This window comes from Desmodus rotundus, chromosome 3 (genome assembly GCF_022682495.2).
Source record: "Desmodus rotundus isolate HL8 chromosome 3, HLdesRot8A.1, whole genome shotgun sequence".
In the NCBI taxonomy this organism is placed as follows: Eukaryota; Metazoa; Chordata; class Mammalia; order Chiroptera; family Phyllostomidae; genus Desmodus; species Desmodus rotundus.
In genome coordinates this window covers 38,506,777-38,520,645 of record NC_071389.1, presented here as the reverse complement: position 1 = coordinate 38,520,645, position 13,869 = coordinate 38,506,777, and the positions used below count along the sequence as shown (strand labels likewise).

Here is a 13,869-nt window from a genome sequence, read left to right as displayed (position 1 = left end):
AAAGAAGCCTGGACCATAATTCAGACCATCGCATGTATGTTTCACGTGCTGGTGATAGGACTTTTCAGCCTCGGTTCCTTCATCCGTAGAAGGAAGAAAACCTAGCATCTCGCACAAAATCATAGGAAGATTAAGTAAGAAGATGTACAAGGAGCCAGTGGGTACATTACAAGGTGCTCAACATCATGAATCATCAGGGAAACAAATCAAAACCACAGTGAAATATCACCTCACACCTGTTAGGATGTCTATCATCAGAAAGATACATGGAGAACTTCCAGCCAAGATGGAGGCATAGGTAGACACACTGTGTCTCCTTGCATAACCAAAAGAGGGAGGACAAAAAAATTAAAAACAAAACACAACCAGAACTGACATAAAATTGAACTGTATGGAAGTCTGACAACAAAGGAGTTAAAGAAGAAACATTCATCCAGACTGGTAGGTGGGGGCAGAGATGGGAAGCTGGGGAGGAGAGGACATGTGACAAGGTGGCAGCTGGTGGACCTGGCAGTCCCACATTCTCACACAGATAAACTGGAACAACTGGGGAGCAAGACAGACTGTGCAACCCAGGGTTCTAGTACAGGGAAATAAAGCCTCAAACCTCTAACTGAAAACACCTGTAGGGGTTGAGGTGGCAGCAGGAGAAACTCTCAGCCTCACAGGAAAGTTCGTTGGAGAGACCCACAGGGTCCTAAAACATACACAAAACCACTCCTAGGAGCCAGCACCAGAAGGGACCAATTTGATTGTGGGTAGGAGGGGAAGTGACTGAACACCAGCAGAGAGCAGATCAAGTGGCATTGTTCCCTCTCTGACCCCTCCCCCACATACAGCATCACACCTTAGCTACATGGGTTACCCCACCCTGGTGAATACCTAAGGCTCTGCCCCTTACTGTGTAATAGGCTCGCCAAGCCAAAAAATAATGGCCCAATGAAAGAACAGATCAAAACTCCAGAAAAAATACAACTAAGCGATGAAGAGATAGCCAACCTATCAGATGCAGAGTTCAAAACACTGCTAATCGGGTGCTTACAGAATTGGTTGAGTATGGTTGCAAAATAGAGGAAAATGTGAAGGCTATGAAAAGAGAATTAAAGGAAAATGTGCAGGGAACCAACAGTAATGGGAAGAAAACTGGGACTCATATCAACGGTTTGGAGCAGAAGGAAGAAATAAACATTCAACCAGAAAAGAATGAAGAAACGAGAATTCAAAAAAAATGAGGAGAGGCTTAGCAACCTCCAGGACAACTTTAAATATTCCAACATCTGAATCATAGGGGTGCCAGAGGAGAAGAAGAAGGGCAAGAAATTGAAAACTTATCTGAAAAAATAATAAAGGAGAAGTTCCCCAATCTGGCAAAAGAAATAGACTTCCAGGAAGTCCAGGAAGCTCAGAGAGTACCAAAGAATTTGGACCCCAGGAAGCACACACCAAGTCACATCATAATTAAGTTACCCAAGATGAAAGATAAGGAAAGAATAAAAACCTCACAGGCAAGAAGGGGCTGGAAAGAAGTATTTGAAGTCATGAAAGGCAAGGACCTACAGCCAAGATGACTCTATCCAGAAAAGCTATCATTTAGAATGGAAAGGCAGATAAAGTGCTTTCCAGATAAGGTCAAGTTAAAGGAGTTCATCATCACCAAGCCCTTATTATATGAAATGTTAAAGGGACTTACCTAAGAAATAGAAGAAGATCAAAAATATGACCAATAAAATGACAGTAATCTCACAGCTATCAACAACCAAACCTAAAAATACCAAAAATGAACTAAGCAAACAACTAGAACAGGAACAGAACCACAGAAATGGAGATCACGTGGAGGGTTATCAGTGAGGAGTGGGAGGGGGAGAGAGGGGGAAAACATACAGAGAATAAGTAGCATAAATGGTAGGTAGAAAATAGACAAGGGGAGGTTAAGAATAGTATAGGAAATGTAGAAGCCAAGGAACTTATATGTACGACCCATGGACATGAACTAAAGGGGAACTCAGGTGGGAGAGGTTGTGCAGGGCAGAGGGGAATAAAGCAGGGTGGGGAATGGGACAACTGTAATAGCACAATCAATAAAATATATTTAAAAAAAGATTCCTGGTCACAAATGTTGGCAAGGATGTAGAGAAAGGGAACATTTGTGCCCCCTGTTGGTGGAAATATAAACTGGTGCAGCCACTATGGAAAACAGTGTGGAGGCTCCTCAAGAAATTAAAAATAGAACTATCCTATGACCCAGCAATCCAACTTCTGGGTATATATCCAAAGGAAATGAAATCATTATTTCAAAAAGGTATCTGCACTCTCACGTTCATAGCAGTGTTATTCACAATAGCCAAGCTACAGAAACAACCTAAGTTGGCAGATGAATGGATAGAGAAACTGCAGCATAGATATACAATGGAATATTATTCAGCCTTAGAAAAATAAGGGAATCCTGCCATTTGTGACAACATGAAGGACATTACGCTGTGTGAAATAAACCAAACAGAGAAAGACAAACACCGCATGGTATCATTTACACGTGGAACCCTCCACCCCCCCAAAAAGTCAAACCTCTTAGAAACTGAGAGTAGAAAAGTGGTCACCAGGAGCTGGGGCAGAGGCTGGCAGGAGGGCACAAACTCTCGGCTGTAAGATGAGCACAGTCTGAGGATGTGATGTACAGCATGGGGAGCCCAGTTGAGAGCACTGCATTGTACGATTGACATGTGCTAAGAGAACAGAACTTTAACGTTCTCACCAAAAAAAAAAAAAAAGGTAAATATGTATATGTGGAATGGTGGATGTGTTAACTAACTTGATAGGGGACATCATTTCACAATATATATACACATCAAATTGTCATGTTATACACTTTAATAATCTTACAGTAATATTTGTCTTGTCAGCTAATATATAATCTTTAATTTGTCTTTACAGTTATGTATAATCTTGTCACTTACAGCTCAGTAAAACTGAAAAAAAAGTTTAAAAAGGATTAAGTGAAAAGATTGATATGAAGGCATATCAATTATGGAAAGATTAATATGGAGCTTAGCATGTAGTAGATTGTCAATTATTTTTCCACTTCTCTCTGTCCAGTAAATGTGGGGGAGGGGGGTTGATGATGTCTCTGGCGGAGGAAGAACTCGGGGAGAGGAGCACAGAGGGCGTTGGGATAAGAAGGGCATGATGTGAGTGCCTGGAGGTCTCAGCTCCCTAGCAGAAGCACCCTTGGGCATTTGGAAGGTGGGCAGGGATTCAGATGGGGACATGGGGTCACTCCTCTTCCTAGAGGTGGAGGAAGTGAGGACAGTGACCCAGCAGGGACTGAGTGCAGAGAGCACTTCCAGGGCCATGCCCACATTTAAACATCAGGTGGAGGAAGAGAAAACAGTCAAACAAAATGATGGAGAATTAGTAGTCTGAGAAATAGGATTAATTTAAATCAGCTCGGCAAATATTCATGGGTTACTCACCAACAGCCCAATCCTAGCTAGGTGCAAAAATACCAGAATAGGCATAGAACTTGTATATAGAAGTTCAGTGTCCAGCAGAAGAGACAAATATGTAATTGAAATTGGCATAATGTCTACATTTCTAAACTATATATTCTGGAGTCTTCTCATGGCTGCAGGACCCTGCTGTAGCCATAGTTCTGAAACCTGCAGGGTATCTCTACCAGGAAGCTGGCAACAGCACACAAACGCATCATGTTTTTCTCACCCCAATATGTGTGCATCTGTGTGCATGCGTGCACATGTATGTTTGTATATGTGTGTATACAGGAAATATAATTCAGAGAAAGGAGTAATTTACTCCTCACAATCCACACCTAAGCCATCTACAAAGTATCTAAATTCTCCTTTCAAAAATCTATCCCTATTCTATCATAGTCTTTCCTTTCCACTGTTTATTCCTCACCTGGACATCAGCAAGAGGCTTCTAGCTTTCCTTCCTGAGTCCACTCTCACCCCATCTAATCTGTGTTCTGCATAGCAGTGGAATGACCTGCTGGTGCAGGCATGGGCTCAAGCTCTGCCCTGCTGGTAACTGCAGTGGCTTTCATCGTACAGCAGAAGTGGTCCATACTTCTTCCCATGACCAGCAAGACCCTCTGAAGCCCATCTAGGCTTCTTCCAACCTCAGCCCCTGGCATTCCCCACTTATCCACAAGCTTCAGCCACACATTCCTTCCTTCAGTTTAGGCTGTCCACTGTGCTCAGTACACCTCCCTTGTTGTGTTTGGTGTCTCTTGCTTAACCCTTGGACCTCATCTCAGTCTGAATTTCACCTCCTCTCACTTTCCCAGATCCTCCTAAGCTATGTAAGCATCTCCTCCCCAGGCCCTCCCCAGCAGTTAATGTCTATTTCTACAACCTGTTCATTTCCTACATGGCTCTTTTTGCAATCTGCAGTTACATATTGATTTATTCACTCAACAATAGTTTTCGAGGCCATACTATGCTGTGCACTGTCATTGGGGATAAATATATAGTGATGAACAAAAGAGATGAGGTCTCTGCTCTCATGAAACGTGCTTTCTAGAGAGAGGGGATTGACAGTAAGCAATGGTAACTATTGTGTAAATAGTGATTTTGTGAAAATTAACATAGAGTTCTATAGCAAAGAGGGACCTGACTACATGATCAGGAAAGGCCTCTCTGAAAAGGTGACATTTAAGTTGATGTCCAAATGATGAGAGTAAAGCTATTCAAACATCAGAGGAAAAGGGTAACCCTGACAGAGAAGACAGCTAATACCCAACTGTAGGCTAAAGTAAGCTTGGTGTGCTCGAATGTAAAGGAACAAGAATGATGACACCAGCAAGGGAAGAAAAGAAGGAAGAAAGTAAAGAAGGTAAGAGGGGGGGAAGGAAGGGAGAAAGGAAGGCAGGGAGGGAGGAAGGAAGGAAGGCAGGAAGAAAGGGAGGAAGGGAGGGAAGGGTTCCACCATACAGGTAAGGAATAAACTAGCTTAGACTAGCTAGATGGTAATAGATGGGGGAGGACAGTTGGCACATATGTTTTAGAAGTAAAGTCAACAGATATTCCTGATGAGGAGCAGGAATTAAAGGAGGAACTAAGATGACATCTGGATTGTGGGCTGTTTAATTTGTTTCCTATACTAGATCATGAGCTTTGCAACAACAGGGACCATATTGATTTTGTTAGCTTGACATAATAAAAATTCAACAAACATGGTTGAAAGAATGAATGTATGGACAAACAAAACTATAGGAGAGGGGGTGGAGGGATGTCAGGGCAGGTGTCACAGGGGTGGAGATGGCTGTACAAGGCCCATCTGAGTTGACTCTGTCAGGTTGGCAAGAGAGGGAAGGGCACTGGATGCCAACAGCAGGGCATGTGCAAAGGGAGGCAGGAAATGGGCATGACCAGAGCAGTGTCACTGGAGTACTTGACCTGCCTGAGGTAATTACCAGTCTGTGACTGGCCAGACTCCAGAGAAGACAGACTAGCGAATACACTGATCCCTTTGTCATACCTGGATACAAAGGCAAATAGTAAGATCTCTGAAGAGGGGATGAAGAAGGGGGGAAAAAGTCAAAATCCAGAAATTCAAGCCCAAAGCTATCCTGGTTCCTACAGAAAGTGGAAAGCTGTCAGCCACAGACATCGAGGAAGCTCTGGGATCCCATTGAAGTCTAACGTCACCTCCCCAACATCCAAGACTTCACGAGATTTTTGATGCATGGTTTCATGCTGTCTTTTGGGGGAGAAGCATTTTATCTAAAGAACACATTAGAGCTAACAGCTTTGTGCATTGTCTGAGATGAACCCAGGGAGGATCTGAGGCAAACCCAAGGGCCAAAGATCTTCTGAGAGCAAACCAGCCAATGTGTTCACTTAAATCTTTCCATACCAAGCCCAGCTCTTTGAGAGCATGAATGTATATACCTCACAAGGATTTCCTTAGAAATAAGTACTAAGTAGACTATAAATATTATTAAAGTCATATAGATTAAAGGTACACAGAGAGAAAAAGACAGTGACAAAGAGGAAAGACAGAGAAATAGGTTGAGAGAAAAAGCAAGGCACTGAGAAAGAAATGGAGTGAGAGAGAGAGGGGATGAGCAAGAGACAAAGCGAAACTAGACAAACATCAAACATGGAGAGAGGATGTGCGTGATTCCATTCGTCAAAGGGAAAGAAGGTAGATGTCTTTGTTCTCGGTAGGTTAATATGTAAATGACATTCTGATTTATTAGCGGTCTCCAGCAGATGAGGTGATGATTAGCACATTTCCATATTTATAGAAAAGCAACACTAACTTTCCAGATTTATAGAAAATCAGCTCTTTGCAAATAGCAAATTGTGCTATTATCGACATATGGTTTTCTATAAACAGAGCTGAGGTAATTATCCCTGGGACAATTTGTTGGTGGGCTCCTTTTGAATATTAACCACACCGAAAGCCCATTTCTGCCTCACAGATTTTAAAGAGGAGGGACCACGAGATACCCCAGGCAATTAATTAGGAATCCAACACCAAAGACAGGAGCCCGAGTTGAATGAAAGGCTTAACCATGACCACATGGTAGAAAAACCATGGGTCCAAGGCTCTGATGCCAGGTTCCTGAAGCCCTGGGCAAAGTAATTAACCTCCCTGAGGAGCCTCAGCATTGCTCAGGGCTAAAACTGTCAGAACACCAACCTCCAAGTGTTGTCCAGAAAATTAAATGAGAATATACACAAAAGCACCTAGGACCTGATAGGTACTCAGCACACGTTAGCTCTTTTTCCTTCCTTGTGTTTCTGAATTATTCTAAAAAGACCCACTTGAATTAAGTTTGTCAAACTCTTTTTTACATTGATCTATACTAAATTGTTTATTTTATATCATGACTCTGTACACGTATACACATCTATATTTAACTGGCAACAGTTTCTTGAGGCCATAACTTACCTTCACTGCCTATAATCCACTATGCTATTTTCTGTTCTATCCTTTGTGGTTCAATATGTCATTTGTGATCCACATATTGATTACAAGACCTACTGCGGGGTTGTACCCTGCAGTTTGAAGATGACTGTGCTACAAGAGGGTAGGAAACATACTTAGATTTGCTCACTGTTGTATCCCTAGCATGAATATATAATAGATACTCAATAGATATGTGATTTATGAAAGAATGAATATATGGATACATGGCTTAACTAATGAAAGACCCTAGCCAGGAATCCAAAGGAATGCCCCTTTCAAACTCTATGTCTTGTTTTACATGCTCACTACTTATTAAGCCCTGTGTTGAGTATTAAAGAGACAGAAAACCATGAGACATGATACTGGCTCTTAAAGATCTTGAATCTGGATGAGGAAAAAATGTTAAACATTTGGAAAATTGGTTTTTAAAGACTATGCAGTATGGAATTTATAAGAATTTGTTGAAGAAAAGAAGTGGCCAGCCTGGGCTAATGCACTCAGGAAAACTTGAAACTGGGAATTTGACCTTGGCTTTGAAATATGGGTAGATCTCTCCCCCTTCTACTCATTCATTGATTAGTTCAGTGGTTCTCAAACTCATGAGCATCAGAATCTCCTGGAGGGGTTGTCATACACAGGCTGCTGGGCCCACTCCCAGAGTTCCTAATCGGTAGCTTTAGGGTAGGAGCCTGAGGTTTTGCACATCTAACAGGTTCCCTGGTCAGGCTGGATTCTACTTGAGAGCCTGACTATGAGACTATGAGACTATGATGATCTCATGCTAAGAAGTTTAGACTTTATTCTAGCCATTCAGGGTATTAGGCAAGAAAGTGATAACATCGTATCTGTGAGGCAGAAAGATCCTTCAGGTGGGAATAGTCGAGAATGGATTGGAGCCGATGCAGTAATGAGTGAAAGATGAGAGCCTGGCCTACCACTGTAGGGGAGGATGTGGAGAACAGCAGATGGACCAGAGCTGTTTAGGAGAGAGGACTGAGGGGTGTTAGAGATCTACAGAGGGGAAGGAGAGGGAGGAATTGGGGTGACTCCAGTTCTCTGGCATCACTGACTGATGGGTATGGCAGTTCCATTAATCAAGAATCTACATTTAAAATAAGTTTTGATGTTTTGAATAACAAAATTACCTCTTTATTACTAAAGAGGTAACCATGGTGAAATAGAAAACACATAATTTTAGGGAGCCAGACAAGTATGAGTTAAAATCACATTTGTAGAGCTTAATTTGTAGAACTTAGTAAGTCCTTTCACCCTCTGGACTTCAATCCCCTGAAAATAATACCAATGATACCTTATAGGGTTGTCAGGAGGAGTAAACAAGACCACACATGGCTCATAGTCGGTGCTCCAAAAAGTGCAAACCATGTCCTGGCATAGGCACCGACCACTGTGCGCACAAACCTTCTACTTACCAGATGACTCCATTTTTTCACTGTCAATCACCAGGAAATACTCATAGGTGCCACCCATCGACCCAGACGTTATGTAGTGGGTGCCATAGTCATTGATGAACTTGGTGTACATGCCATAATTGTACTGCTCCGGAAGCTCCATTAGCGACTGCATCATTCCTTCATCTAGCACAATATTGTCCCTCCTCATCTTAAAGTGAGCAGTCTGCACCTTTGTGGAAATTCTCATGAAGCTGTATTTCTGCCAACAGCAACACCAGCCATGGAATGAGGGAAAAGAACAAAGAGTATACATTTTACCATATGAGGTAATGCAAAAGTCTGCATTTAGTGGCTATGAGAAATATATACATTTATATATAAACATATGAGCATAAATATACATGGATGGAGTGTTAGTGTATTTTACACACACATATTAGATACCATGACTTCATCTCTGTTCCCACTGCCCTGTACAGGTCAAGTTCTCATCAACGCTCACCTGGGCGACTTATTACACTGTGCTTCACTGAGCTCCTCACCTCTATTCTGCCCCTGGTCCATTCTCATCTGCACATATCTCCCTGCCCTAATGAAAGCATTGTGTTATGCAACCTCCTACACAAGCATTAGGTAGCCAATAAAAAGTATGCTTAGAAACATTTTCAAAAGCCAAGATTCTTCACTTAATTTATTGAACAAATATTGAAAAGTGCCTATACTCACGTGTACTACGCTAGGTACAGTGGACATACACATGACTGAGAGAGGCCCCTGTCCTCATGTAACTTACCTCCTAGTGAGTGATGGTCTTGTACTGTTAAGCAATAAAGAAAGCAGGAACCTGATATAATAATAAGAAGAAGAAGCCAGGACCAGGGTATTGTTGAATTGGTTTAAGAGGAAGAGGGTCACGCACAGGCATTACATTCAGGTAATGTAAACCTTGAACCAAAGTGATACTGAAAAGTCCATAGCCATACGTGACAGCCAGATAACAGAACAACACTTTCCTTTTGGATCAATAGCTAATTTGTGGCAAAGCTCCAGAATGTAATTAATATTTGATAAATTCATTTTTAGAAGCATATTTTCACCATTCAAAATAATTTTTTGATTCCCAACAGAATCCACAATCCTGGAATCAATGTTATTGAGACACTTTTGTAAATTTCTAACCAGTTTAATAAATATTTCTCTGGCTGCTGATTGCCTCTCCATCCCCGTCACCCCCTATTTTTCCTTCCTACTCTGTGCTTCAGCCAGCTAAAGTACTTTCAATCCCGAGTTTGTGAGGCATTCTGTCATCTCCAGACCTCTGAGCCTGCTGTTTCCCTAGCCTAGAACACCCTGCTGTTAACTTCTGCCTCCCTTCATCTGGAGAACTTGAACTAGGCTTTAAATCTCAGTCTAGGTAGATGTTTTTTCTTCAAAGAAGCATTGCCTGGACCCTCAGGATAATAGACAGTTAGTAGTGAATGTTTGATGAATAAGTTAAAAACTGATTCAGCATGCCAGCCCTCTGATCTATTTGGAAAAAAAGTAAGGCTTGCTTTAGAATTCTTCCAAGTCTAATTTAGAGGGCCTGGCTCTTTCTCTTTAAGACAATACCATTCTAGGTATTTCCCTATATGCTCCAGGTAACCAGGAAAAAGGAGGGGGTGAAGTGATATAGGTTCTAGCCTCATTATTCAATTTATTCCCTTTGTAATGATTCTGTGTGCAAAAGGGTAATAAGAAAAACAAATGTGATTACCACTGATCAGACATTTCCAATTACACAAGCAAATGAAGGTTCAATTACTACTGTACTTTTTAATATAATTAAGGTAGTACGTGTTCGGTACAGATTATGGCGTACTGTGAGACACAGGCATTATATTTAATACCTTCTCGTTGTACATGCTTAACTCCTTCAAGAACGAAGAGTCTTCTGATCCAGACCCACCTACATCCACTGTTACAGGGATGCCTTCAGGGCCCACACCAACGGTCAACCCACCTGACACAAACAGGTCATTTTTTAGTTTAGTAAAAAGTTCATTTGTATCATCATACACCTCTGAGGAGAAACTAGTGTCTGCCAGGGCCTGTAAAGAAACAAATGGATGTTAGGTTTGTGCATGTAGAGTTATATTCCAATTCACACTTAAATCTTTGCTTTGAAAAATACCTACAGAGTTTCAAGTTATTGTAAAGTCTTTTAAAAGGCTAACTGCGGCATCCGATTAATACTAAGAAAATAACCAGTGTTTAGTTACTGTATAGTGGTACTGCTAAAATATTTATGTAAACACACAATTCTGGTAAAATGCTATATTGTTCTGAGCATGGATTTCTTTAATAACCCTTTCTGTAGAGAAGGCCAGGTGGTTCTGCTATGGAGAGCTACAGAAATCCTTGTCTGGGTGTGGACCGGGGTGGAAAGGGGCAAAGGAAGCCATGCAGATGACGATATTCTGCCCACGAATGTTCAGTTATTTCATTCCAGGCACACAGTAGGGTTGCACTTCTCTGCCAGCTTGAACTGAGGCATGGTCTTATGCCTTGCTTGAGGCAAGGAAGCAAGGGCTAAGAGCATGTGAGTAGTTCACTGTGCATGGGATTTTCCTTTCCACCTTGGGGTGGACAGATAGCATAAGTAGGGCACTGTTGCTTCAAAGCACTGAGATTTCAGAATCCTGTGCTACCAGGATTCTTGTCCTGTCTTGCCTGATACATAGGCCCTACATTCCAGGGGTGTCCAACCTTTTGGTGTCTCTGGGCCACACTGGAAGAAAAAGAGTTGTATTGGGCCACACATTAAATATATTGCAACACATAATCACAGAACAATCTTGTAGTGTTTTAAGTAAATTTATAATTTTATGTTGGGCCACATTCATAGCCACCCTGAGCCACATACGGCCTGCAGGCTGCAGGTTGAAAACCTCTGCATCCTTGAGTTTAAAAAAATAGCGTCGTCCATGTCTTCCAGCTTGGCTTATCTTAGGCCTGGTGGCAGATGTTCAAGTGGGTTGGGGAAGCCAGCTCCTTAAATACAGACTCCATGAGCCTGGCTTTATCCTCTGTGAATATTTTTCTCTTCAGAAACCTGGAGAGGGGGGAATATGCCTTGAAAATTGTTTAGAGTCCTAGGATGATACCATTTCTTTCTATAGATAGAAAGTATACAGATTTAATGTGTATGAGTATATAGATATAATGTATATAATTCATCCTCTCTTCTAAATGACACATACCCAGGCTTAGTTCTGATAGGTCTGGGTTTCAATCTCATCTCTGCCATCTGCTGCAGTACAGCTTTGGGCCTGACCCTTTATCCTTCTAAGTCTCCAGGTTTTTAGCATCTAAAATGGGAAAATGATAACATCTACCCCATTGTGCTGTTATGGGAGAATTTGTGTGGAAGTAGGATAATTGACACATAGTAACCACCCAATGAAGTTTGCTGTGTGGACATCTCACCCAGAGGGTGAAGCCTGAGGAAATGAATGGTCAGGAGCAGCCTTTAGAGCTGATCTGAGTGGCCAGGACACCAAGGAATTTTAGAAATGGAGAGAATCTCGGATCATCGGCAGTTTGCAAGCACTTTCCTGTCCAGCCACCTCCTGCCCTGGCCCCCACGTTACAACAGGAAACTGGGCCCAGGGAGGGGCAATGGGCTGCTCACAATCTTATATACATTCGCCCATCGGCGTCTATGGGGGATGGTTCCAGGACACCCATGGATACCAAAATCCTCAGATGCTCAAGTCCCTTGTATAATGGCATACATAGTATTTGCATGTAACCTACACACATCCAAGCTCCCGTATACTTTAAATCATCTGTAGATAACTTATAATGCCCAGTACCACTTAAAGGCTAAGTAAATAGTTGTTACTCTGTATTGTTTAGAATAATGACAAGAGTAAAAAAGTCTACACGTGTTCTGTAAAGATGAAACCACCACAGGTAGCCTAACCTCATAGTACCTGTCGGCAGCAACATAACATTTGTGTTTTTGAATATTGTTGACCCACGTTTAGTTGAATCCATGGATGCAGAACCTGCTGATACAGAGGGCTGAAACTTTCTATATTCTAACAGGTCCACAACTTGGAAATAGGTCTTCTGACTAACAACCCAGACAATAGGCCCCAAATCTACTTTATCGATTTTGAGATGGAGCCAAGATGCAGCAGGCAGGTGGTCACGCCTAGCTTACATCTCTCCCTAGCCCTGCCCTGCCTCTCCGTGCCCTTTAGCACTGAGCATGCAGGGGGCAGGTGGAAAGGAGCCGTCAGCCCCCAGCCAGCTCTACAAGAAACAACATCTGCCAAGCAAGGCATCTATCTCCACCAACAAGCCTCTCCTTCCTGCCCCCAGCCCACTGTGGCCTGTGTGTGCCCCTGCTGAGACTCACTTGGAAGCGGTACATGAGGAAGTTGTAGGGTTTCCGGAAGTACTTCTCATCGTCGCCATAGTAAAGACGCTCGCAGGCGGGGTCGTATCGAAGTTCCCTCCACTCCCCATTGTACACCATCTCACACCGGCCCCCATAATACGTGGCATCGTACACACTCTGAGTTTCTTTCTGGGTCAGGATGTTATACCTAAATTGAAAAGACAGGATGCTTTTGCGAGAGAGCACTGAAAGGACAAAAACAGCATGCAGTTTTCTCTGGAAAACAGCTGGAAGTCTGAGTAGTGGTTTCTCAAACTGTGTTCCGTGGAACCCTTGAAGTATTTTCAAGGTCGCTTTGGGTAACAATGGGAAACCAAGTGAGCCAGACCTGGGCCCTTAGATTCTCTTTAACCAAAGCAGCCAGACAGCTCCAATCAGCATCTAGAACAGTGTTCCCACACAGGAGACACCCCTAAATGCTTACTGAGTAAGTTAAAGGAAGATACACACAATCATCAAGAAACCAAGCACAGGAACCAGAGAGTATGGTCCTGTTTCCCATCTCTGCTACATCTAGCTGTGTGACAGCGGGCATATCATCGAACCTCTCTGTGCCTCCGCTTAGTCATTTGTAAAAAGCAGTTAATACTACCACCCTCATAGAGTTAAACATTAACTCTATGGATCCAAAGGAATAGATTCAAAGGAATAATATACGACATGTACAGGAATCCTAAGAGTTTTTAGCATATATGAAGTACTAAATAAATGTTGCTGCTAGTGTTTCCAGAAAAGGGATTTGCTGATTTAAAAAAGGTAGGTTTGAAATACGGGTGTGAGTCACAGTGCTAAGGTGAGAATGTAGTCCTCAGAGAGGCCGTTGTCTTCAGGCGGCACGATTGTCAGAGTGTGCACACTTGGAAAGTCGGGGAGACCCCTGTTTAATTTCCAACTCTGTCATTTACTAGCAGTGTGATTTGGGACCCATTCTAGAATCTTCCTGAAGGTCCTTTTCCTCTTTTGAACACCAGGCATAAATAAAACTACCTCTCGTGGTTTTTGTGGAATCTAAAGGAAAGTGGTGGGGTGAAACAGAAGTAACGTTGATAGCACATACCAGTCACTCCACAATTA

At 42.4% G+C, this 13,869-nt stretch overlaps 1 protein-coding gene across 2 annotated transcripts in view; it reads right to left on the bottom strand.

Moving 5' to 3' along the window:
- C8A (complement C8 alpha chain) overlaps nucleotides 1–13,869 on the bottom strand; it is a 56,418-nt gene that overhangs the window by 21,712 nt on the left and 20,837 nt on the right. For both annotated transcript variants that reach the window (XM_024571265.4, XM_045204133.3), the window contains exons 5-7: nucleotides 12,754–12,943; nucleotides 10,235–10,435; nucleotides 8,364–8,604 (exon numbers count right to left, since the gene is read on the bottom strand). In XM_024571265.4, coding sequence (XP_024427033.2) covers nucleotides 8,364–8,604; nucleotides 10,235–10,435; nucleotides 12,754–12,943 — 632 coding nt within the window. The remainder of the gene's footprint in view (nucleotides 1–8,363; nucleotides 8,605–10,234; nucleotides 10,436–12,753; nucleotides 12,944–13,869) is intronic.